Source organism: Balaenoptera physalus (genome assembly GCF_965194825.1).
Source record: "Balaenoptera physalus genome assembly, chromosome: 13".
NCBI lineage: Eukaryota > Metazoa > Chordata > Mammalia > Artiodactyla > Balaenopteridae > Balaenoptera > Balaenoptera physalus.
The window spans coordinates 49,048,645-49,076,264 of NC_138892.1; the positions used below are offsets into that span (position 1 = coordinate 49,048,645).

Consider the following 27,620-nt stretch of genomic DNA (forward strand, 5'->3'; position numbering starts at 1 on the left):
AATGAGAAGTACACATAAAACACTGGCTGTACACTGAAGTACGTACATTGGTTATTTTCAGGAAGAACTCACTCCTGATTGAGTTATGAGCTGGAGTAAAGTGCTTTTTTCATGGACATAATTTTCAGTAGATAGAACAACAATAAATCATGGACAGGAACACGGAACTAAAGATGTGGTTTTGAGAATTACCAGCTTAGAACTGATAGTGAAAGATAATGTCTAATAAGTATCTGACACTGGTTTACCCACTGGTTGACAGACAAGTTTTCTGCTCTCAAGGAGCTTCCTTTTTTTTTTTTTTTTTTAAATTTTTAAATTTTTTTATTTTTGTCTGTGTTGGGTCTTCGTTGCTGCATGCAGGCTTTCTCTAGTTGCGGTGAGCAGAAGCTACTCTTCTTTGCAGTGTGCGGGCTTCTCATTGCGGTGGCTTCGCTTGTTGCGGAGCACAGGCTCTAGGCATGTGGGCTTCAGTAGTTGTGGCACACGGGCTCAGTAGTTGTGGCACGCGGGCTCAGTAGTTGTGGCACGCGGGCTCAGTAGTTGTGGCGCACGGGCTTAGTTGCTCCGCGGCATGTGGGATCTTCCCAGACCAGGGCTCGATCCCGTGTCCCCTGCATTGGCAGGCGGATGCTTAACCACTGCGCCACCAGGGAAGCCCCTCTCCAGGAGCTTCTAAGAGAATAAAGAAAGAGGTCAGGATGGAGGTTTGCTGAATATTCAAAGCTAGGGGCAAGGAACTAAAAGAGAAGTCAACAGGAAACCACTTAGGAAATGCATTAGTTAAAGAAACATTTCTGCAAGCAGTATTGCTTATTAGCAAAGCAGAGCGGTTACGGGCTACATGCCAAAATGTTGAGACAATCCTCTGATAACTGTAACTGTAATGGTTTTATCCAGCAAAATGAGATTCTACTCACACTAATACTACTTTAAAGGATCTTGCTTTTCTTCCTTTAATAGAGAATCCTTGCTGGCCCAGAGAATTCTCAACACGAGAACATCCTGAATTAATGGGCAAGTGTCAATACCACAGGTATCCCTAATTACGAACACTTTGTCAGATTCACAATAAGAATGACGATTAATTTTTCATCCCTGTGTCACATACATCGTTGTATTCATTCCAAAAGTGATTTAAGTAGATGTATAACTGATTCGCTTTGCTGTACAGCAGAAACTAACACAACATTGTAAATCAACTATACTCCAATAAAAGTGAATTTTTTAAAATGTGACTTACATTTATAGTGCAATCACAAATCTTATTCTTTCAAAAATAATCCTCTTAATAAACTCAACTTGCATTTTTCTTCCCCAAAGACATTGGCCACAACCAGAGTTTAAACAAGACTTTCTCCCGTCGTCCGTGTTGTGACTGTGCATGCATTCTGGGTTAGCCCAGAGGCTGTTGAGCCTGAATCAGTGCCCTACGAGGCAGATGCTGGAGAAAACAAGTCTCATTTTCACAGGCTGAGGGCAGCAAACTGCATTCCTTCAACCTCAAGTGTCATGGAGAAAACTCTTCCAATTAGAAAAGAAGGCTCCCGGAAAAGCATACGGAACATTTTTAATTTTAATTAAAATTTTAGAAATTATGCATTGAGATTTTAAAATAAAATTTTAGAACTAATTTAAATAGAAGTGGGGAGGGTGGGAGGGAGGGAGATGCAAGAGGGAATATGGGAACATATGTATATGTATAACTAATTCACTTTGTTATCAAGCAGAAACTAACACACCATTGTGAAGCAATTATACTCCAATAAAGATGTTTAAAAAATAAATAAATAAATAAATAGAAGGAGTAACAGATCTAGGACAACCAGCTGTTCTGCATTAGGAATAATATTAGAAATTGGGGCCAGAGAAGTGGCCCAAAATGTCCCTCTTGGTCACTCCATGTTTAGCAGCAACACATATTTATTTATTAATCACATGTATGTATGTATTCATTCATTCATTCTTTTAATCTTCCTGAGAAGTTCTGCAAATGGCTTCACCATTTCCCTCCTCCTGAGCTGTTTTCCTCACACTTTGCTTACATCCTTTCTGGTTCCAGCCACATATCTTGGGTCAGAGAGTCCACTCCTAAGACTTCTAATCTCACCTGTAGTGACTTCCAAAGCCTCCTTGAAGCCACAAGATCACCTGGTTCAACACCTGTACCTTGAAATCTGATCATTCAAGATTCCAGTCCAGGGGGACTTCCCTGGTGGCACAGTGGTTAAGACGCTGTGCTCCCAATGCAGGGGGCCTGGTTAGGGAACTAGATCCCCATGCATGCCGCAACTAAGAGTTCACGGCACGACTAAGGAGCCCACGAGTGCAACTAAGGAGCCTGCCTGCCAACAACTAACGAGCCCACGTGCCGCAACTAAGGTGCCCGCGAGCCGCAACTAAGAGCTGGGGCAACCAAATAAATAAAATAAATATATAAAAAAAGATTCTAGTCCATTGTCAGCATTAAGTATCCCAAAACAATAAAAGGTGCCTTAAATTGTTTGTTTGTTTTTGTTTATTTATTTTTAGGCCATGCAACACAGCTTGTGGGATCTTAGTTCCCCGACCAGGGACTGAACCACTGGGCCACCAGGGAATTCCCTGTTTTTATTATTTTAATAAATGCACACAAAACAAAAAACTCTTCAACCTACCAACCATTTATAATACCATCTCTGTTAATCTTTACTGTTAAAGGTTCCACAAGCACTTGAAAAGAATGCGTGTCCTCTGCTTGTTGAGAAAAGGTTTCCTCATGAAACCTGTTAGACAACTTCACTCTCAGGCCACTTGCTCTATCCACTTCTGACAGAGGTGTGTTAAAAATCTCGATTATCCTTTTAATTTTATTATTGCTTGTTATGTTGTTCATGATTGTTTTCTCTCTGTTACACTTTTCCTTTGCTTTTTTCCCCGTCTTTTCCAACTTTCTGCTGAAGAGATGCAAGGGAGGATCTGGATGCTTGTTCCAAACTCCTGCTCTGATGGGAAAAAACCCAGTCACTTCTGGCACAAAGGTACTTCTTGAAAGTGGAGAAATAGATTTAGCCCCTCATGCACTCTGCTGCTTTGCCTACGCGAAGTCCAGAAGTTTGTCAAAGGATGAGTCCTCATCCTTCACCTGTCACCTCTGCGTTTCTGGCCCTTCCTGAACGGGAGAATGGAACACAGGAGCAACGAGAGACAGCGAGACCCGGAGGGTGAGGCAGAGCACAAGCAGCTCCTGCAGTTTTTGGTGGACAATTCAACCTTGGATTTTAGGGATAGCTCTTTCATTCCTCCTTCTCTCTCCCTCTCTCTGCTTTCCTTCCTCTAAGGTAACATTGAGGTTTAGGGGGAATTCTTCAGGGAATTCATAAAAGCTGCTGTAGGGAAATGCATTCATTCGTCAAGTATTTAAGTGCCTGCATTTGTATAGATCAATGAATAAAACAGACCCCTATCTTTGCGAAGCTTACACTCTGGTGTGGGGACGGACAGTAAACCATAAATATATGACTGTGTTAAAATGGTACAGTATAAAGTTACAAGTTCTATGGAAAAAAGAACAAAGTATAGGGCAGGGTAAGGAGAGTCCAGATTGCTGGGAGTGAGGGTGAGGCAGGCCTCGTGGAAAACACGAGGCTTTTGAGGAAAGACTAGAAGGAAGTGAGTTAGCCACATAGACAACAAAGACAGGGTTTCCCAGGCAGAGCTGGAGCAAACGCCCCAAGCTGTGAGTGCGCCTGCAGCGTGCAGGGGCAGAGTGTGAGGGCCGATGGCGGGGGCAGAGGAGGGGCTGAAGGGTGAGAGGAGATGAGGTCACACGCTACATAGCCCTGAGGCCGCTCTGAGGATATGGATTTTTGAGTAAAATGGGGGCATCACTGCTGGGTTTCAAGCAAAGGGGGGACACGACAGGATTGCTCTGGCTGCTGTATCGTGAACTGTGGGGAGTTAGGGTAAAAGCGGGGAGATCCTTTAGGAGGCCATTGCAATATAAGTGGAAATGGATGAAGAGGTTGGATTCTGGATATGTTTGGAAGGTAGAGCCAACCAGCCTGCCAGACTGGGCAAGAAGGTAAGAAAAAGAGAAATGTCAAGAATGACTCTGAGATTTTTCATCCGAGCAAATGGTAAGGGAATGTTGCAGGAGGAGTGGGTTTGGGGTGGGGGAAGATCAGTCTGGTTTTGGGTGTGTTGGTCTGAGATATCTATTGGACTGCCCGGCGGAGATGTTGAGGAGGTCATCGGACTAACGAGTTGTATATGAGATGCCCCAAACTTTCCACCTCACATGCTCTCCTTGTCCCTCCACTAAACTCCAAGCCTCTAGTGGGCAGGGGAGGTCTGGGAATTCAAAGCCCCTAAGAGAAGACCTGCGGTCAGCCAAGTAACCGAGAGGCCAGGCTTTAATCACAAAGCCCCTCATAATCAACTCACCTCATGGCCCAAACTCCGGCCATCTCCTTCGTATTCTCCCCACATGGGCGGAGGCAGTCCTGCACGAACTGTTTGAAGATGAGTTTTTTACTTTCAGTCCATTGCAGAGTGATACTTTTGTAAAAGACAAAATCAAATGCCTGGCTATCATAGCAGTACCCAACTGCTACAGAAGTTTCTCAACACTTATTCTCAATTTCTGTACTTACTTTGTTTGAACAGGTAACAAACTGCTCATAGGCTGGCACTGGTCCACAGACCATACCTTGAATGGCACTGGCCTAGAGGACTTTTATGGCCTGCATGATCCAGGAGTAGTTCATAAACCCTGCGATGGTCATTCTTTGAGTGAACTTCATTTCTAGCAGGTTCTAGATGTTCATCTTGACTTCCTGATTTCTCTGACCCCTTAGGGCAGGGAAATTCAGACTGTCCCACTTGGATGTGCATCTTCACACCGGGAAAAAGGGGGAGACCAAGGTTGGGTTAGAATGGAGATAAACATGATGACATTCCAGAACCCATGAAGAGAGGCCGTACTTCTCCACAGCCACACAGCGCTGTGTCAGGGGAAGAGTGGACAGAAGTTTTAGCTCATAGTTTCATCGGCAAAATCCCTGAGTTTCAGAACAGCATTGAGCTTTTTCGAGGTGTAAGAAATTCACAGTCTTGACACCCCTGTGAGGAATGCTGTTTGAGTACAAGCACTGGATGTCCTCAAGATGTTCTTTGATTACAGAAGAATGGTCCTCTGTTTGTCTGAATTCTCCATGACAATCATTCTGTGATAATAAGCAGACATTTCCTTTCAGCACACAGGTTCTCACCAATGTCCATAGTCCTGTGTGTGGGCACTGGGAGACCCTCTAGTGAAGTTCCCTCTTCCTGTGGTTTTATGGAGGTCCTGGACCATTATTAGAGTGAGTTTTCCCTAGGTCCTCTTATTGAATATCTGTAGAACCTTCATATTGATGCCCGGCTCCAAGACCTAGGCATGACCTTGTAGTCACTGGTGATACTGCTTCCTTCATCTACCAACTCAACTTGAAGAACTGGGGGAAGTAGTGGGGATGAGGTAGTGACTGAATAGGCGTAAGGTTGCTGGGGCAAGGGGAGCATTGGGTAATTGGGGATGACCAAAGTCAGGGAGCACAAAGAGGATGGTGGAGGGCAAGGTAGGCCACCTCCCACTTGGTTGGAAAGTTTGTTCCTGGTTGGAACTGGTTCACTCACCCCAAGCCAGCAACAGCCCCATGTTTGGACCCCATTCGTGAGTCCCCAGGTCCATCAGATCATTCCCTCTCTTCCATCCACCTCACTCGCTGGGGTTTGGTGCTCTATGGAATGCAAGGATGGCTGGGGTCAGGCTAGCCACTAGCCTGTCTTCACTTTTAACCAGTTACATTTACTTATTGCTTCCTGGATTGTAAAATCTATCAGATAGATCAAGTCCTCCATTTTTACCCCTTTTTACCCTCAAAAGTTCACTGGCATAATTTTAGCTGCAAGTATCAATTAAAAGTGGCTTAAACAAATCAGGGTTTATTTCCATCTAGAATAAGAAGACTGGAGATAGGCAGCTGATGGCATTGCTTAAGCAGCTCAGCACTTCTGGATCAGGTTCTTTCACTGCTCCTTTACCAATCAGCACAATTCTAGATATCCACGTTCTGTGGATGTGGCAACATGGTAATAAGAGAATTTAGCATGTCTAGCCTCTAGAGGGTAGGTGAACAAAAACAGGGATAGGTATTTGGTTAGGAAACCAACTGTCTCTTCCATAGCATTTTTGCCTACTTTTCTCTGTATAATGTTTTGGTAAATTGTATAAAGCATTCCGATTCTAACAAATATGGCCAAGGCGTCACTCCATAATTCTCTAAGAACTCCAGTCCCAAGGTTAGTCTTGCTTCCAAACTCCAGGCAGAGAAAAACGTGGAGAGTCTGCTCATTCCTGTGGTAAACTGCAGCTCTGGATATCCCAGGAGATCTCAACAGACTCATTGATTTTGAGCCTCCCATCTCTTGGGTTAAGGCCCACCCATCACTCTCCTGCACTGAACTGCTGTCTCTAATTTTAAACTGAGAAAACAGGAATTGAGAAAACAGGAAACTGACTTTTTGGGGGTAGTGTAAGAACGAACAGGAAAAAAATGAAGACATTTGGTTGATACAGATAATTTGAATTTAAAAGGAAAAATAATCTCATGTAGGTAACAAAATAATTCAAAATTTAGAAGTGAATATGAATCTAAAACTGCTCTTAAGAAATAAAGTCCTATTTATTTATTTATTAAAAAAAAATTTTTTTTGACCATGCTGTGTGGTAATTGTGGTATGGGTATTTCCTAACCAAATACCTATTCCTGTTTTTGTTCCCTGACCAGGGATCGAACCCGTGCCCCCTGCAGTGGAAGCATGGAGTCCTAACCACTAGCCTGCCAGGGAATTCTGATAAAGTTCTTTTTAAAAAAGGCATAGTCCTGGTTGGTTAAATAACTATGCAGGCTTGTTCTTGTGGTATACCTAGTATTTATGAGATATTTTTAGTTAAATAGAAAAATGTGAATTACTATGGTTTGGGTGATGTTCTGTTTTCCAAATTAAAAACAGTATAGCAAAAAACATCCTCCAAATACCCATAAATAATTAGTTGAATTGGCAATAATTCACCTCCCAGTGATCTCATGTGAAGTGTAAAGCAGACTGGATAAATCAAACGAAACCATGTCTTCTAATGTAACAAATATGAAAATTAATGTTTTGCATAGACTTTTAAAAAACAATATATGAGTAATGAAGTGCATATGAACAAGAAAACAGTTCTCATAAGGACCAAACAAAATCTTTCTCATTAATTTAATCTAATATGCTCTCAATGTAAGTGAATGAGAAATTACAATTTTAATCTGAAAAAGCAGAATCAGGGGATTCTGAAGATGGAGGGTCCCTTGGAAATCACCTGGATCCAAGCCCTCATTTTATAAATGAAGAAACTGAGACCTAAGAGGCAAGGGAGTTGTCCAAAGCCAAAGGCCACCCTGGTCAAAAAGGCAGAGTCTGGACTGGAGGCCATGATCCTGATGTCTAAGCCAGCCCTGCTCCCAAACAGACTGGCCTTTCTCTTGACAGGTTTCTTTCCCCTTTGTGAACCTCAGCAGTGATAGAGACAAGAAAATGCATAACTGATCACCCCTTAGTGGGCTTGCAAGATTGTTTTTTTCAAGGTATGCTGGTGGTTCGCAAAAGTTAACTGTTGATTTTATTAATAGCAACCCACATTTCAAGTATATTCAGGAGCCAAAAACAAAACTCCTTTTCAGAGTAAAAGATCATCCCTGTTACAGAAGTATGTGCACTTCTTCCAGGGTTACACAGGGATATTTTGTGCTTTACAATTTTAATCCTGTAATAATAAATTAGCATTATGAAAAAAGTCGTAGACTCACACACAAAAAGCCCCCATTCATGTCAAGCAACATTCAATATTGCTTGAAATATTGCAGTTCTGCAATAGCAACAGAATTGTCTATACCCTGGGATCCATTTCATTAACTCTCATACACTGACCACTCAGCTTTCTCCAACCCACTTTTTGCCTCCATCATGCCACTGAAACAGCCTTACTAAGGTCCACAGTAAACTGTCAATAAATACAGTGGTTATTTTTCTGTGTATGTCTATCCTGACCTCTCAACAAAACTGTCACCTTTGGCCATCCTCTCTCCCATTATATCATCATCCTTGTTTTCCTCCTACCTCTTTGACTCTTCCTTTTCAGTTTCCTTTGCAGAATTACCTACCACTGCCAGTATATGCTGGAGTTCCTGAAGGCTCAGTTGTAGACTTTTTGCATTATACTGTCTTCCTAGGTAAGCTCATCCTGGTCTATGCTTTCATCCTCATCAGGCATACTCCAGTAACTACCCGTTTATCTCCACTCCAACCAAAACTCTCCCGTCCCCAATAAGACATACAGATGGCTAATAGGCACATGAAAAGATGTTCAATATTGCTAATTAATAGAGAAACGCAAATCAAAACAATGAGATATCACCTCACACCTGTCAGAATAACCATCATCGAAAAGTCTACAAATAACAAGTATTGATGAGGATGTGGAGAAAAGGGAACCCTTGTACACTGTTGATGGGACTGTAAATTGGTGCAGCCACTATAGAAAACAGTATGCTTCCTCAAAAAACTAAAAATAGAACTCCCACAGGATCCAGCAATTCCACGCCTGGGTACAAACATATCCAGAAAAAAATGAAAACTCTAATTTGAAAAGATCCACAAACCCCAATGTTCATAGCAGTACTATTTACAACAGCCAAGATATGGAAGCAACCTAAGTGTCCATCAACAGATGAATGGATAAAGATGTGGTGCGTGTGTATACACAGACACACACACAGACACACACACACACACATATACAGAAAATGGAATATTAGCCATAAAAAAGAATGAAATTCTGCCATTTGTAGCAATGTGGATGGACCTAGAGAATATTATGCTTAGTGAAATAAGTCAGAAAAAAAAAGAATGTATATAGCAAAACAGAAACAGACTCACAGATATAGAAAACAAACTAGTGTTTACCAGTGGGGAGAGGGAAGGGGGGAGGAGCTCCTTAGGGTTATGGGATTAAAAGAAACAAACTACTATGTATAAAATAGATAAGCAACAAGGGTATATTGTATAGCACAGGGAATTATAGCTATTACCTTGTAATAAATTTTAATGGAATATAATCTGTAAAAATACTGAATCACCAAGCTGTAAACCTGAAACTAATATTGTAAATCAACTATACCTCAATTAAAAAGAAAACACTCCTGACTTCTAGACCTGTATATTTGATTACTTGATTAATAATTTTAATTGGATTTCTCAAAGATGCCTCAAAATCGAGACGGCTATGTATGAACTCGGGCTCCATCCTCCCCACCCCAACCGTCTTCTCACGTTTCCTACCTCAGAGAGTGGCGCCATCCTCTATCGAGCTGCCCAAATCAAACACGCGTGATTCTTGCCTTCATCCCCTCCATATCCAATCCATCTCAAGTCTACTTGATCCCATCTACTGAATCCTCTTCACCTACCGACTTCGTCATCTCACCACCACCCCTTCAAGCGATCACGTCTCCTAGCATCTCTCTGGTTCTCTTCCAACTGTTTCAAAACGAAGGGGTCGACCGTGGTGACGTTCAGAACACTCCCTTCTTGCTCTTACTGGATGCCTAACAACGCCTACAAGGTCCTCTATGGTCCGAGGCTGGCCTCCCTTTCCAGTCTCGTGTCATCCACATCTCCCCTTCCCTGAATGTAGCCGCTACGCTCCATCCTTTTTTCAGTTCTTTAAACTCATCATAAACTCCTCCAACCAATGGGCCTTTGTATGTGCTATTCCCTTTTATCAGAATGCAATCCCCCTCTCTTTGCTTAGCTAACTTCTATATGCCCATCAGATTTCAGTTCAGTTGTCCTTTCCTTGTGGACACCTTTGCTGACAGCCAATCCTGGGCCAGATTCTTTTGTTATATGCTCCAGAGAACCATGTCCCTTTGAGTTTGTAATAATAAACTCACATTTTAATTTAATTAATGTCTATCTTTTCTGGTAGACCGATGTTTCTTAAGATCACAGGGAACACATGAGTGTCTTTGCACAGTGCCTAGCACAGTATTTGGCACAAAATATATGTTCAATAAAACTCTGTTGAATGAATGAAATGATCATTGTATTCCTGACGTTAGCAAGTATAATCCAGTTCAAGTTTGGAAACAGAAATGCAAAACAGAATCTATCTAATAAATCTGGTCTTCATTCGTTTAATCAGACTTTCTCCTTTGGCCATAATCATTCACCCAACAACTATTCACCGATGGGGTCAATGTGGAGTGCTTGATTAGTGCTGCTGCTTTCAAGTAGATTTTTTTTAGAAAAGATGACCACTGATTTGAAACGAGCAAGATTTTAAAAGTATTTTTAAAAATGCAACAGGAAAAAGTTGCTTCATTTCATAGGAAAAGATTTCTCCTTTATGTTATTTTAAAAGGGAGATGAGGATTTTGTTTCATTAGATGCTGCATATTTGGGAGCTGGACAGGCCACTGTTACCCCTGCATATACACAGATGCCATCCTTCTTCTGCCGGTTCTAACGTGCAACTTGAAAGTAAAAACATCAGGTTCTCTTTATTTATAACAGGTAACAGCTGAAGCCCAGTCATCGAGTATACAATAAAAAACAAGTGCAGTTACATCCGTAACAAAAGGACAGCCCTCATGTTTTCTTCCATAGCACTGCATTTCTGGTTTGTCTCTATGGTTGGTCCTTATGGTCTGGTACATTTTTCCCCCAGGAATTTCCTTTTCAATGGGAAGATGGTCTTCAGGGCAAAAAATGTGTATCAGACTCTAGTTCCAGGAGTACATATTTTATTCACTTATAAATACATACCCCCCCATGCTATCTTGTTCCAACCTTCCTTGCATTCCTATTGACATCAGTCATTTATTATAACTCTCCCCCAACATTTATTATAAATCCCCTCCCCAAGTTGTATTTACAGTTAAGAAGAATTTGTACATGGCACAAATCAACTCAGCTGTTAGTGCACAGAAGTCGCATAATCCTCTGAAATGCTGAAATACTTTTCTCCAGCTTTTGGGAAATAATTATATGTTAATTTAAACATACACAGAGACCATTTCTTAGACAAACATAACTCCTGAGGTTCATCTGGCAAGACAATCTGCTTTGTATTTCTTAGCACAATAAAATGTATCTTTGGAAACGGAGAAGAACCAAAAGTATTTAAAACAAAAACAGAAAACCACACATAAAAATCACACAACAGATTGACTGATACATTGAAATTCTGTCAAAATAAGATTTTCAGTGAGGCTTTTCATTTCAAACAGGCCAGGAAAAAAATAATCCTAAAAGGCATATTTTATACATGTGGCTCTTCGTCCTCCTAAGTGTTGTGTTCTCACTTGAAGTTTCTAAACAATGTCTAGAAAAAGAATTATTTATTACAAGAGGGATTACCTGTTTCAGTCAATTTATTGTGAGAGGTTATCAACAACTGCTTTGAATTCTCAAATGTCAAACGTTGGAAGGCAGAAATAGACTTTGCAATTAAATATGTGGCACGATTATTTCCTTAAGTATCATGTATTTCCCCTATAACATTTTTTTAAATTATCCCTTTAAAAAACTCATGGAACTTGTTAAATATTGACTGTTTCTCTACTTCTCTTTCAAATCTTTCCTCGTATCTTCATCAAGCTTCTGCTTAGTCTTTGATGACATTTGCCTTGACTTGCTGCTCAAGAATTTTCCCCAGCCCCCTTAGAAAGGGCTGACATAGTTCACTCCAAATCCTTCAGTGCCAAAGAAAGCTCGACGGATGCCTCACACGTGGCGGGTAGGGAATGACAGCAGGAAGGTAGTCTTAAGAAATTACCAGCATGAAATGCTCAAAGAGGCCAGAAGAACAGTCACCAGGATAAGAAGAAACCTGCTCAATTCCTCCCGTAGTCTTTTCTTTGAGCCATTTAAACATGGAGCTATTTTGTTTTTTAACTTCATGTATAGTTTCTAGAGTTCACTGAGAGCTCAAAACAAGAGAATACCTACAGAAACTGTATTTTTTTTTTAATAACATCTAACTTCTTACATCAATTTTCTACTAGAGAAATGGTACTTTTAGAACTGGATTTTGGCTTATGGTCCCCTTTACTACACTTTGCTTTCTAGAAATGTTATTTCATATCTATAAATGAAAAAAGCAGGAAGTTATACTAAAACAACTAAAATATCAACAGAAATGCTAGCTTTAAATTCTGACTTGAATACTTTGGCCTAAATTATAACAGCTCACATTGGGGACCACCTACGAGCAAGTAGAGGAGTCCTATGTGTCCTTCCTTAAAAACCACTACATGTTTGTAGTACAGTGATCTGAATTCCTTTGTCACCATTACAGAACTTTAATTTCATGTACTTCATTTGATATAACCAAACATTCTGTGTACTTCATAGAATCATCTTTGAAAAGAAGCATGAGCCATGTTTTGGAGAATTACGTTTTTTAAAAAAGGTACTCTAAAAGAGAAAGTCATATTTATTTTACTTTATTTTTATTTAAAATTTTTTTTAATTTTTGGCTGTGCCACATGGCTTGTGTGATCTTAGTTCCCTGACCAGGGATCAAACCTGCACCCTTGGCAGTGAAAGCGTGGAGTCCCAACCACTGGACCACCAGGTTAAGTCCCAAGAGAGTCAGATTTATGAATAAAATTTCCTTTGCTTAACTTCTTTCAAACCATCATTTAGTGCATTTTGCAATATAATTTTTGTTTCATCTTTGAAAGTAACTTGCACACTTAATACTTTTTTTTTATCTTCTTCAGGCGACTTTCTTTTCTCTACGAAAACCTAATTAAGGACGTTGCACCAATTTACTCTTACTTCCTTCCTGTTCACTGAGTTTAAAATGGGTATAGGCAAGAATGCCAAATAGTGTACATAACATGCCAAGACCCTGATTAATGGACAATGGGTCCTTAAATAAAACATATCCTCCAAATAAAGTAATGCAGAACTTGAAGTGTCCAAACATGTTATAGCTGAGGTTTTTGGATAAGGATAAAAAAAGAACAAGCTAGATGTTATATTCCCACACACACACACACACACACACACACACACACACACACACACGAAGCAAAGGCTTCCTGTGCCTGGAGAGAAGTGCACGAAATGCAGACTGAACAGCGGCCCCACCCCTGCCCCCATCGCCCCCCCTCCCACCCCGTCTAGAGAACGGGAACTTCAGTGAAGTGCTGGCTTGATCCTAGCTTCTTCAGGCAGGTTTTAGCAATTAATCAGTGACAGGAGACTGCCTCAACTCTCCCTGTTGACCTCTCCAAAGAAGAGAAAAAGGGCTGCAGTACAAGGGTGGGGAAGGGATTCAGAACAAGGTACAGAGAAGGTCTTCTGTAGAGCAATTTGTGATGCTGTTTCATGGCGCCATTTCTAAACTTCCCTTGGCAAATAAGGTGAGACGTGAAAGGCGCCAGATGGCTGACGCAAGGTCAACACAGCCAGTGTGCTTAAGTTTAGGAGGGAATCGGGGACAGGGGATGGAACACCACTGAGCACCAATACATGCCAGGCACTACGCCAGGTGCATATATAACACCATTTTATTTAAGCATCACATTTCCCTTCACTGTGGTATCACTCCTCCCATCTACAACTGTAGAGGCTTGAGGATTTTAGGTAACTTAGATCGCAGAGTTAGTAAGTGGCAGAGCCAGAGGTCAAACATAGATGGGTCTATTTAACTCCAAAGTCCATGTCTGAGACGAGTAGACTGCCAGTAACTTGCTGCTGGATTAGGGTGTTTCCAAATCACTGTTCATTTAAAAGACAAACTAAAGACACACAAATGGTTCCTTTATAAATTATTCTCTTCCCGTATTTTAAATAGTTTTTTATATATGGATTAGTACTTTATTATTTTTCAGATGTCTGATATGTACCCATCTACTCTTCCTAAAAACAGTACTAGAAAGAGCGACCACTCTGTGCCTCAGCATCACTGTGAGGATTAACTCAGCTAATGTGCGCGAGGCTTCGAGCACCCAGTACGCACCCTATGGGTCAGCTATCAACAGCAGTACTTAGGCATAATAAACATCTGCCAGGTGCTGGACACATTCTCTCAAGCACTCACCCAGCTCTGTAGGTACCACAACCCCCGTTTCGTAAGTGATGAGAGTGAGACCCGAGATCTCCCACAACTCACGCAGGCCCACAGGCAGCGGCGGGGCCGGGCTGGCACACCTGGACCTGTCCGACCTCAAAGCCCAGGCTGCCTCCTCTGTTCTGAGCCCAACTAAGCAGCTTGGAAGTTGCTTCCGAGCAGGAGAGCAGGGGCTGAGTCACCAGGGTACCTGTGCTGGCCTGACCCAATAGGGGTAATTTTCCTGCGGGATGGAGGACCTTCCCAAGGAGGTTAATTATAACCGTAATAAACCAGGCTTTGTTCTCAATTATGAGCTATCTTCAAGTGAACCGGCTCCCACACTTCAGCATTTCCTTACTCCTCAGCCTCGCTTTGAAGTGGTCATGATCTGTTAAAAATATTTATACGAGAGGAAAGGCAAATTTAAAGAAATTCTTCAATGAATCCTTTTGTAAATCAGAAAAATAAAACAAAACGGGAGCAATCTATACCCGACATCTCCAATTCCTCTCTCTAATTCTCCACTCTGCTCCGCTCAGCTTCCACCCGGACACGCTGAGTTCTCGTCAAGATAGCCAGTGCCCTCCACCGCACCACACCCCTTCCTCCATGCATTTCCAGCCTTCCTCGAGCTTGACCTGTCAGCGGCCTTGGACACAGCGGACTCCCCTTCCTCCTCACTTGATTTCTACACCCTGTCCTCCTTCCTTCCACCTTGATTGCTCCTTCTCTGCCCCTTCCGCCTGGTTCCTGTCATCTCTCCAAACTCTAAACACCGAGGTGACCCAGGACTCGGGCTGTGGGTGCCTCTTTTTCTTTCACTTGTTTCCTTGGTAATCTCAGCCAGGCTCACTGCTTCAAACCACATCTACACACTACTGACTCTCTCCGGAATACCTCCAGCCGAGACCTCGACCTTGAACTCGGACTCGTTTTACCCAAAACTGAGCACTTGGTCTTCCTCCCCACCCCCAAACCTCCTGGGGGCTGTCCTATTTCAGTCCATGGCAACTCCACCCTGCCGGGTGCTCAGGCCCAAACCGGGTGGCAACCTTCTTTCCTCTCTCATTCTCCACATCCAGTCTGCCAATAAAACCCGCTGGCTCTACTTGCAAGTATATCCAGAACCCAATCACTTCTCACTATGTCCACTGCGACTGTCCTGGTACCAAACCACCATGGCTTCCTGATGGCTTCCCTTCTTCTCTTGCCGCTTTCAGTACAGTGGTTCCCAACCAGCGGTGATTTTGTCACCTGGGCAAGGTCTGGACGCATTTTCGGTTTTCATAATTGGGGAAAGGGATGCTACTGGCATCTAGTGGGCAGAGGCCAGAGATGCTGCTAAACATCCTCCAGTGGACAGGAGAGGCCTGTCCACTGGACCAAAAAGGCCAATAGCACTGGAGTTGAAAAGCACCCCCAGTCTGTTCTCAACACAGTAGCCCAGAAGGATCCTATTAGAACAGACATAAAATCATGGCATTTCTCTGCTCAAAACTCCAACGCCATCCTCTCTCACTTGGTGTAGGAATCCTCGTGTGAAAGTTCTGCTCAGTCAGGCCCCCTGTTACTCTTCAGGGACAAAGAACCCACCCTTTGTTCTTCCTGCTCCAGCCACACAGGCTTCTGGTTCCTTCCAGCCTCTCACCTGCTGTTCCCTCTGCCCGGAATGCTACCCATCCTGCTCTGCACAGAGCAACCTCACTTCCTTCAGGTCTTTACTCAAAAGTACCCGTCTTGCTGAGGCCTTCTGGACTACCCTCCATAAAACTGCATCCCTGCCCCCAACACGTCACATCCCCTTTCCTGCTTAACCTTTTTCTCCTTATCACTTAACACAATCTAGCCCTGTATATGCCCGTTTCTTATTTTTCTTGTATATAGCCTGTCTTCCTCCCCAGAATTTAAGCCTGTGAGAGCAAAGATTTTTGTCTCTTTGGTTCACTACTATATCTCCAGTGCCTGACAGACAGTAAATATTCAGTGTGTGAATATTTATTAAGTCAAAGAACAGTTTATAGTGGGCATTCAATAAGTATTTGTTGAATGAATGAATGGATGTTCTTAATCAGGGCACATACTTGGATGCCTTGATTTGGCAGCATGGTGCATAAGTCCTGGGGCTAGACTACCTGGGCTCAAATCTGGACACCACACTTCTCAGCTGGGTAACTCAAGTGAGTTATTCAACCTCTCTGTGCCTCTATTTCCTCTTCTGTAGAATAAAATGATAGAATTTATCTCTTCGAGCTGCTGTAAAAACTAAATGCTTAATACACACAAGATGTTTGGAACAGTGCCTGACACAAAATAAACATTTATTAAGTGTTGTTTATTTTTTAATTTTTTAAAAATATTTATTTGGTTGCACCGGCACCTTATTTGCGGCACGTGGGCTTCTTAGTTGTGGCATGCAAACTCTTAGTTGCGGCATGTGGGACCTAGTTCCTGGACCAAGGATCGAACCCGGGCCCCCTGCATCGGGAGCACAGAGTCATAACCACTGCGCCACCAGGGAAGTCCCCAAGTGTTGGTTTTTAAAAAAAAAATTATTATTATTATTATTATCACTGTTATCACTGTTATCATTATTATTATTATCACTATTTACTGATAGTTGGCAAATACGCTGCTTTTTTACTTTGTTGACATCTTGGTGTTCACTCATTAAAAGCAAAATGTTAAAAATGGGCAGTTGAGTTTGATTCAGACATTCAAGTCATGACTCCACTTCTTGATTTGAAGTAATATTGAGAAAAGCAGGCACACCCATAGCCAGATAAGTACAAAAACAAGCTCAAAAGTCAGAGTAACTGGTCTGAAATTATTTTCTGTTATTTTGATTAACCACACCTTTACCTTATTATTATCGAACTATCGATAACTGAAAAGTGATGGAAAACATAAGTATCCACCCCATTATTCACTCAACAAATATTTATTTAACCCTACTATGCACAAGGAATGGTGCTCTATGTTAATTCTGATAAGGGAAAAGGTCACCTATTCCTTAAGAAAATTCAAAAGCATTTATCATACAGAAAGCTAACCCATTTCCCCAGTTCATAGTTCTTTAAATTTCCACAGACTCTAGTAAGAGACTAAAAATAACTCACTCTACTCAATTCAGGCATGCAATAGAAAGTGTGAGACTCAAATAAGGAAATCAATGTGACAGAGTTTTGGAGAATATAAAAGACTACGCATTTATAAGTTGTTAGGAAAAGGATACGTGACTGGTGAAGTGTTCCCAATGATCCAATAAATCGATAAGTTCACCATGAAAGCTATTACTCCAGAGAGCAGGACCATCAGCTACAAATAAACCAGAAGAATCATTAATGCAAAGCAGCTGCCATCATTGCAATCATCAAGTGAAAATACACTTCATCAGGCACTTCTATCAACCATTAAAAACAAGATTTTTAAAAAGAGAGAATCAAGTTGGGAGACAGCAAGAACTGAGGGTTAAAGAGCAGAATGAGTAGTATTCACAAATGTAATTTTGTCTACAAAATGCAATGGAAAATTCTCCAACAACATCCTGCCTCTGCATGTAAATCTCCAGATTCATTTTTCTCATCTATCCAAAGAAAAATTATTTTGTAATAATTTCTTACTATAAAAGTAATACATATTCATTACAGAAAAACCAGACAATAAAGATGAGCAAGAAGAATATAAAGAATTCTTTTTTTCCTTCTAGTTGTATTGAGATATAATTGACATACAGCACTGTGTAAGTTGAAGGTGTGTAGCATCATGATTTAATTTACACACATTATGAAATGATTATCACAGCAAGTTTAGAGAACATCCATCATCTCACGTGCATACAAAATTAAATAATAGAAAAAGAAATAGAAAAAAAGGTTTTTTCCTTGTGAGGAGAACTCATAAGGAATTCTTTAAATCCCAACCACTCACCACTATTAATACGTTGGTATATATCCTTCCAGATCCTTTTTCCACTGAATTGTTCATATTTATTCTTATTTAAATTCAATCAGTAGGCATTCATTAGGTATCTACAAAACTAGGCCAGGCCTGGTAAGGAACACAATGGGTTCCTGCCCTCAAAGATCTTAGAAACCGCTTGAGGACATGATAAAAATCTTGATAATCATAGCTTATACTTATATAGTACTTATTATGCACCAAGAATTGTTCTAAATATTTTACATATATTAACTCATTTAATCATTGCAAACAGCCATGAGGGAGTAAAATATCTTCCCTTTTTACAGACAAGAAAACAGAGCACAGAGAGGTAAAGCAACTTGCCTAAGACACATAGCCAGTAAGTAGAAGGGCCAAGGTACTGGAGTCCCTGCTGCTAACCTGCTCTGCTATGCTACCTCTTAACCACATGAAAGACAGAGTGCAATACAAGATGAACAGCTCAGGCAAGAAAAGAAAATGAGTCCTGAGCTCTACCTCATTAATAGGCAAACAGACGATAGGTTCTGTAGGACTCTCTAGACAGGAGATGTCCTTCTGGGCTGCGATAGCAAGAAAAGTTTTTGGATTTCAAATGCATGTTTTGATTAGAGAAAGAAATAACAGGGGCAGGAAACAGTACGGGTCAAAGCATGGAGGCGTGAAAGCCCAGGTGTGTGCATGGGATGGTGAGTAAACCGACTCGGCTGAGATGGGGGACCAAAGCGGCTGTACCACTGTAGACACACACAACATTCTGTCCAAACGTATCCCACAATTTCATTTTAAAAGTTATAAAACCATTTTCTATTTCTGAAATAAGAGAATCTAGAGAAAATATTAGTTACAATTTGAATTAGTAAGAAGTTTAAATTCCAAAGAAAATGTCATATTTGAAGATTCTTTCTGTCCCATGTGGGTTTTCTCAGTTTTTAAATCAGTGCAGTCAGAAGAAGACCAGGGGAATTGGATTTGCAGCCTATTTAGGTAGAAATAGTAACACCTTATTTGTTTTACAACAGTGAGTTCCATTAAATCTTCAACTAAGAGAAACTTGCTCCTTAAAGATTTTAAAAACTGTTTCTAGAAATGTGTCCTTGTTAATTTTATTGAGCTCACAGGATGTCACATGCCAATTTCTTGATGACCTGGCACATCATTAAAAACACAATGACATGCTCTACTTTGAGGCAATGATGCCCTCTAGGGACAAGAAGGAATGCAGGTGACTTTCCCTTATTCAATGGCCTCAGACTGCTGTGCTCTTGTTTCTTTGACCTTTTTTATGGCCTTTCTGCTGAGGTCCTCGTTTTCACATCTGTCAGAGGGTCAGTCACATAAAGCCTCTCCCTTTCTAGTCTAAGGTGCTCAAGCTGCAGTGGTTGATAGGCAAGATGACCAAGATGGGTAACTTTTGTAAAAGTAAGAGGAGATATTACCTGAGAGATGGTCCAGTGATTTCTACCTTGGGAAAAAAGCGCAAATGCTAAAGTATATGAATTCGAAACAACTATCAATCTGCTCATAGGCAGCCTCGCAGGGTGGTTAAGAATGTGGACTTTGGATCTGGAATGCATGGATTCAAAGTCTGGCTCTGCTGTGGACTTTGAGTCAGTTACTTAATGCTTTGTCTCTCAGTTTCCTCATCAGTAAACATCTAATAAAGTTGTTATGAGGATCAAATAAGTTAATATTTGCAAAGAGCTTAGAATAGTGCCTGGAGCAGAGTAAGGGCGATGCAATTTGGATAAATCAACACCACCAGCAAAAAAGACGTTCCCATTGATTGTGTTAAAAGTATGGGAAGCAGAAGTTCCTTTCCTAAATAGGGGGATTATACTTTCTAACTTTATTAAAAAAATGTCCCCAAAGTACAGGTCCCTTTGATCTGGCAATTCCACTCTAGGACTCTATCCCATAGAATAAAAAGCACCAGTTCATGAGGACACATGTACAGGATGTTTACTGTAATACTGTTCATAGTGGTTAAGAACTGGAACTATTATACAGGTACTGAAAGAATGATTTGAAGGGATTTGCATGGGACATTGTTAAGTGAGAAAAGCAAGATACAGAAAATCATGTGTAATATGATCCCACTTCTATAAAAAAACCAATGTGTAATTTATGTGTACATACGTGCATGTGTGCCTGTGTATGTTGTACGTGTTTACACGTGGGTATACACAGCACGGAGAAAAACATGGAAGAACAAACACTAGAGTGTTAACATGACTTATTTCAAGGGGCAGGGGTGAGGTAATGGGATGTTGATGTGTGTATGGGTAGGAGGGCTGAGGAAAAGGAATCCATGATAAAAGCTGCATATATAGGGAATTCCCTGGCAGTCCAGTGGTTAGGACTCCACGCTTCCACTGCAGGGGGCACGGGTTCGATCCCTGGTAGGGGAACTAACATCCCACATGCCATGCGGCGCAGCCAAAAAAAACCTCCCAAAAACCCAGCATATATAATACGGTTACATACATATGAAATTAAACATACACACACATGCGTGTGTCTGTGTATATGAAAGAGATCCATGAAATGATCATCAACAAAACGGTAACGGTGTTTATCTTAGTGTGGCAGGATTCGGGGGGACCTTCACTTTATAATTTTATGTATGTTCAAAAATGCATACAATGAGCATGTACTACTTATACTATTACAAGAAAATCAACAAAGTTATATTTTCATTATTTAAAAAAAAAAAAATGCCCAAAGTATTGGTGGGCAATAGCCTGGCGGGCTCAGCACAGTAACCAGACATCAGAAGACCTGAATTCTAGTCCTGGTTTGGCCACTGACTGGCAATTTAACCCTAAGCAAGTCCCTCAATCTTTCTGTGCCTCAGTTTCTCCATCTAATGAATAATCCTTACCTTGCCTCCCTTAAAGGTTGATTATAAAGACTAAATGTGAGAATGGATCTGAGCTAGTGCTCTGAAAACTAAAAATTGCATTAATAATGGAGAAATTATTATTATCTTGTTTCTTAGACACCAAAACAATTAGAACTTACCAAAGCAGAGACTGACCAGGGACCAAATATTCCTCCTTCTGCGAACACTGGCTCAAAGAAGGGCACGGCGACCAGCAACATGGCAGATGACATCGGGGCCTGGTAGTACAGCAGCTGCATCGAGTTCACTTGCAATTCATGCTGTTTGGCTCCTACCCACTGAAAATTAGGAGAGAGAACGAGTTAGGCAGAAAAAAATAGCATCACTCAACAAACAAAAGATGCAACTCTAGCCACAAACGTGGGAATGTGAGGCAGGGCGGGGGGAAGAGGAAATGCCTAATGAGTCTACAAGATTTCAAAGATCAATAATATATATGTATATCCTTTAAGCTCCCTGGATGAAAGAAGCTTTATAAATTCAATGTCTGATAATCTATTTTCTTCTCAATTATAAAGGAGAAAAAAAATCCTCCCTTCCCTCCTGATCCGAGTAGATGGGGAAAGTCAATGCATACCAGGGCCCACAGGCATCAGCGATCGTGGGAAAATTAGGCAGGAATGGAAATTTCTAAGCAGGCTAATATTTATAAGCAGGATAAGCAGGAATACAGATGCAGTGTCAGACTTCATTTCTTTCTAAAAATGGCCCCCAAAACGAAGACTGGGGGGCAGGGCGGACTCTAATTACAGATTGACAGAAACCTCAGTTATCCCAGGTGGCTGCCAATATGTGTGGCCAGAAAGGTATGTGAGGTCTTTCCATTCACTTCAGAAAACCCAATCGATGGTAGAAGGAACTTTCCTCTTTATGGCTGACGTTTCTGTGGGTAATCCCACACCAATACTCCTCAATAAACTAGATAATCACAAACTTTAAAAGACTATCCTTCGGTAGAACCAACACCCCAAAGCCTCAAATCCCATCAGTTCTCAAAATGCTTCACAAATATAACTGAAAAGGAGGCTTTAGAGAAAGCTTGATCGGACTGTCTGAATAAGATCTGGCAGGAACAGCCAGGCTTTTGAATAACTGCTCCTACATAATCCTTTTTCCTGTAGGTCCGGGTATCCTGTTACATAAACGCTAAGTCTATAGCAATTCACCAAGACAAAAATAGAAGAGAAAGAAATCTGAAGCATACTCCTGTCAGCCTTAAGAAGAGTCTGCTGTGAACATGAAGGACAAAGAATTGATTCTTTTGCTTGGGACACCGCAGTAAGCAAAAATGAATGCAGAGGGTATGTGCACAGCCCTGTGTTGCTCCAGCAGCCTCTCTGGGCAGCTGTGTGTCTCTGACACAGGACAGACAGCCTGGAATGGTGGTGACTCTCAGGCCTCCACCTGCCCGCACTGCCGTGCAGCCTGGCTTCTACCCACCAACCCTCTCATGAAACTGCTCCCCAAAAGGGCACCTTCTCCTCTAGTGGCCACACCGAAGGACTGCCCTCGGTCCCGTTCCGGCCGGAGCCCTCTGCAGAACCTGCAGATTTCTCTTGGAAGAACTTGACTTCTGGTTTGCGCTGCTTCCTCACTCACCTGTTCCTTCACTTACTATCTGTAAGGGAGATGTCTGGCTTTCCTCTTTCATCTCCCTGACTGATCTTTTATTATCCACTGACATCTACAGCTCTGACCTCCTTCCTTGAGCATCCTTTAAGTCCCACCTTCAACAGCTTACTGGTCATCTTCAGTCAGATCACCTGAAGAAGCTTGTTTGAGATTAAGCTGATTATGTCCTTCTCCAAATTAGCTCCTCCTGTGTTGGTCCAATAATTAATGACATAATCTCCTCCAAGGATCAGACTCCTTATTTTCCTCATTCTCACATTCAGTTAGGTCCTACTAATTCTTTCTCCAAAAGGTCTCTGAAGTCTGTTTTTCCTTTCCACGTCCAGTACCACTGTCCTTGTTCAGGCCCCTCCTGTCTTCCCCTTAAACCATGGAGCACTTCCTGACTGCTCTGCCTGTCACCCTGTCGTCCCTCTTATTCATCCTTCACTGCCACCAGAGTGAAGTTTCTAAAACACAGGGAGTGATCAAGTCACTGCCCATCTGAACTCCTCTCCTGGTACCTGCAGGATAAAGGGCACACTTCCTCAGCATAACACTCAAAACTCTGCCATCTGGTCTCACCCACCCCTCAGCCTTGTCTTTCCACCACGCAACTGGAGTCCGGTCCCACCAAACAAATCAAGTTCTCCAAAAATGCTCTGTACTTTCACACATCATTGCAAAGAAAGACCTCTGCTCTATTTCTTTGCTAAGCGAATTCCTGTGCATTCTTCAATTTAAATTGTTAACCTTCCCATAAAGTCTTACCTCACTACCGCCCTCTTGCAGAACTACCCCTTCTTCCCTGGTGTTCCTCAGAACTTGCCTCATACTCTGAGCTATACGACTTGTCATCAGCTGTCTCCATGTGTTTCTGCAATGCTGGATTATAGCTGCCCTTTATCTTTGTATCAAGGTCGAGCATAAAGCAGAAGAAATGTCTGCTGAATGAATGAAGGAGTCAACCATCTTTCTACAACTAAAACTAATAGCTGGTCACTCATCTCTTAATTCCTTTTAATGCCCTAGCAGTATAAGAAGAAATAACTTAGAAATTATACCAGGTTACAATGGGAAAATACAACTTTCCTTAAAATGAATTTTGGGAGGGAATACACCTATTCTGTACCAGTACTTTTACCATTTACTAATAATCAAAAACTCTGCCCATGACTTAGTCTATAATCATTCCTCGGTCAATCTCATTTCAAATATCTACCTGAGAGATACAGAATCCTTTGATTCCACCCTATAGCAAGTTTGAAACTTGTGTGAACAAAAATGGTCATATTGGTGCGGACAGTGAGTGCTCTGAATTGAAGTGATGTGTAAGGAATACAAGAAATTGTAACGTTCAACAAATAAAATTTCTTGCTATATCTAATAAATAATTAATCCATACTGGGTCAAAAATAAAGTCCATTTAACAAAAAAGAGAAATAGGAATGTTCACTTACTGTATCTAATTAAAAAATTTAAATTTAAACTCACTGAAGTATGCCCAAATGCAATTTTCTTAAAGCACAAACCTGAGCTTCCTCTGATTTCTCTCTGCAGTAAAAGACAGAATATCTCGAGGCCAAGTGACAAGATTGAGCGGGTTCTCCACCCTCTCATGTCACTGCTCTCTTTCATTTAAACTGCTTCTCTGCCACTAAGAAATGTATTCAACCCCAGAATTTTCACATAACGATGTTTCTGAAATGACCAGTACTAGAAAATTTAAGATGCTAAGGCTGTATTATTAAACTCCTAACATTCATAACAAGAATGCCTTAGTTTATAACCTGTGGATGTTTATGAAAAAAGTAAAATTGGTCACACATTTTGGCTCTGATTCCCCATATGCAGGCACTGGAAACCAGAATTTCCAGTCCAAGGTTTTCAGTACAGAGGAAACACTGTTTCACTGTACCCTTCGCCATTCACTATTCTTTTCCCCACTACATAAGAAACAAACAAAAATACTTGTTGAGATTTTATGGTAATGAAGTAAGTGAATCCATGAACAAATGTCAAATAAATGGCCGTTACAGGCAAGGCACCGCGCTAGTGCAAGAAGTGAAATACCCATTGCTATAAAATATTGACAGAGAAAAATGATTAGAATATACAAGCTGTAACAGCAGCATATCTTCTGAGGCAAAGATTTATAAATCTCAAATTTTCCTTTCCTGTTCAAATTTTTGCACCTGTACTCACTCCTTCACAGTAATGTCATAATTAAAGAGTGAATGGTAAATACAACCAATGGACTCAATCCTCAAGTAAAAAGTCTTACTATTCATTTTGTAAAGATTTCCCAGAAAATAATATATATACCATCACCCCAAACTCAGACTGTTAAGCATGGGTAATATACACTTACAAACAGGTAGGGAGGTACTTGGTGAGCATCATACACCCAAGTTTCTCTGTCTCCTTTCTTCTCTTCACCTTGAGTCAGACAATTTATGCAATTATGCTTTCTTCCCAACAGTCTATTGTCTCTATACTGTATTGTCTAAACCTTGGGGCACAGCTTCAAAATTTATGAAATCTGCTAAAAAGGGCACATAAAGAAAAAAAAAATTACCAACCACTTGATAAAGGGATGTAACTAAAACACCAAGAGCAGCAAACACCGTTCCAAGGAAATTAAACTTCACATCGTAATAAGAATTTAGGATTACACCTACAGTTATAGGAATCTGTAAAGAAAAAGAGGTAAACGTTGTTCAGATTAAATTTATGAGACATAAAATTAGTATTCCTTTCACAGTGTCTTGAAAGGTTAATCATAAAAACGTCATTAGGAAACAATGAACCTCTATAAATATTTTTTCCATTTAAAAAAAACGGACTGGTAATCCTATTTCTTCAAAATAAAATATGATAATTCTATATTTATGCTCACATTTAATTCTATTTAAAATTCTGGGTAAAATGAGTCGATGCGTTGCACTTTGTAAGAAAATACCACATGCGTGCACATAGTAGTAAATGGACCCCAAAACCAGTGTCTAAACAATATATAAACATAAACATATAACAAAAGCATTAAGATTTTAAATGCTGTAAGTTATGAAGTGCTAAGATTATTTTAGTCTATCTTATTTAAAGACTCTGAAGCCTCTGCAGTATGTCGCCGAAAACATATCCTGAGACTTAACGTTTTACGTTTATCATAAACGTTTTTCAGTTTTTCAGTTTGAACTTTTGCACTTAATCCCATACAGATTTGCATCACCCGACACAGCTTTCTTTTCTTACCGATCATAGCATTTAAGGATTTCCATCAAACAGTAGTTATTAAAACTCACACAAGCACACTCTACTGGGCTACAAGCCCAATAGAGCGCCAAGATGGCTTTTTTTCACCTTCCCCAAATAAGCCTGAAGTTCACTTGCTCACAAAGGACTCGTGTGGATTTCCAGATCACGGGAAAGATTGTGGCGCAAGGTTAACCATTCAAATTTCCCGGGGAGAAAGACTGTCCAGGAGGTGGGTTGTTAGAGGTGCGCCTCGCCCAGCTGAAGCTACTCACCAGCGTGAGCTGTAATTTGGTGGAGAAGGTTTTCTTATAGCAGAAGGTCTGGATGACTATGATCACCGGCGTGGTCATGGCCTTGGCCAGCTGATAGGTGCCTATGGTGTTGTTCTGCAGAGATAAGTTGGTGAAGACGACGAAGCCACAGAAGCTGAGGGCCAGGAGGAGGAGCTTGGAAGGCGGCAGACTTTTGGGGGCAAACATGTCCAGTTTCTGGCAGACGTACAAGCCCAGCCAAGTTACCACGAAGTGCACCAGGGTCAGGCTCATGTTGGGGAAGCCGTAGTGGACATAGATCCATTTGTTGAGGAACACGATGCAGATGGACACCAGTAGGTTGAGCAGGAGCCCGGCGGCGATGCGCCCGCTGCCTCGTACTCTGTCAGCCAGAGCTGCCATGACCCCCGCGGAGCCGGGGCCCTTCACCCTCGGAAAGGGGCGCCCGGCCTATCTCCAGCTGCCCTTTGCCTCCTCCTCCGCCGCCGCGTCCTCGCAGCCCCCGGCTTTACGGTCCGGCCGGGGAGAGGCATGCAACCTCTGAGTCCCAAGCAAGCAGCAGCCTCAGCGGATCACACATGCTCTGCCACCGCCCATTCAGCCGGCGACTACGCGGCAGCACGTCCCGCGCGCTCCGCCCCCTTCCGCCCGCGGCCACGTGACTCGGGGAGCCCGCGCTTCCGCCCTTGAACAGTTCAGGAAGCGGCCTCTACCTGCGCAGGCGCGTTGAGCTCTGGGTGCGGACAGCTGCGTCCTTGATCCACTACCTCCTGGGTTACCTAAACCTGGCTGCGCCAATCTGGGAGCCCTTTCTTGTTTGGTATTTTCTGTGTCTGTTGAGTCGACTTGCTAGGTATTGTTGGTGCTGAGCAAATTTAGCCCTCGCCAGACAGGGGAAAGCATTACTTCTTGAAACCATTTTTTTAGACATTTTATTTTAAAAATCCAAACATACAGAAGAGTAGGCAGTATGATGAACCCTCATATACTCATCATGGTTAGTAAACTATTCAGATTTTTTTTTTTTGAATCAGTATTTCGTTTTTCATCGTCCTAGAAAAGTGTCCATTTTACTTAGATGTTCTAATATACTTGGTCAGAGTTGTATATGGTATTCTACCATATTTTCAATTTATTTCATCTGTTGTTACATCACTTTACTTATTCTAAACATTATGCATTTGAGTGAAACTTCTGGGTTAAAGGGTAGATGGTTGTTTATAATAGAATATTTGAAAAGGCCAATAAAATAGACAGTTATCCACAAGAATAGAAATAGTCAAAACTTTCCCCAAAGATTATACCATTTTACATTCCCCAGCAATGTGTCCCAGTCACAGGTGCTCCACATCCTCCCAAACATTTGGTTGTTAGTCTGATTTTAGCCATTCTGATGGATGTATAGTGGTATCTCATGGTTTTAATTTGCATTCACCATTGA

At 41.4% G+C, this 27,620-nt stretch overlaps 1 protein-coding gene across 3 annotated transcripts; it reads right to left on the minus strand.

The window, feature by feature from the left end:
- Nucleotides 1-26,820, minus strand: SLC35E3 (solute carrier family 35 member E3). 3 transcript variants are annotated; one of them, XM_082422878.1, is made up of 5 exons: nt 26,180-26,817; nt 25,232-25,342; nt 21,158-21,316; nt 17,427-17,509; nt 10,610-13,070 (listed from the first exon to the last, which is right to left on the minus strand). In XM_082422878.1, exons 1-5 carry the CDS (start codon nt 26,579-26,581, stop codon nt 12,884-12,886), a joined length of 942 nt encoding a protein of 313 aa, XP_082279004.1. In that variant the 5' UTR covers nt 26,582-26,817; the 3' UTR covers nt 10,610-12,883. The 3 variants fall into 3 exon arrangements, with proteins under 3 accessions (XP_082279006.1, XP_082279004.1, XP_082279005.1); XM_082422880.1 differs by lacking the exons at nt 10,610-13,070; nt 17,427-17,509 and adding an exon at nt 1-675 and having other exon boundaries at nt 26,180-26,820; XM_082422879.1 differs by lacking the exon at nt 25,232-25,342 and having other exon boundaries at nt 26,180-26,819.
- Between the last annotated feature and the right edge of the window lie 800 nt (nt 26,821-27,620).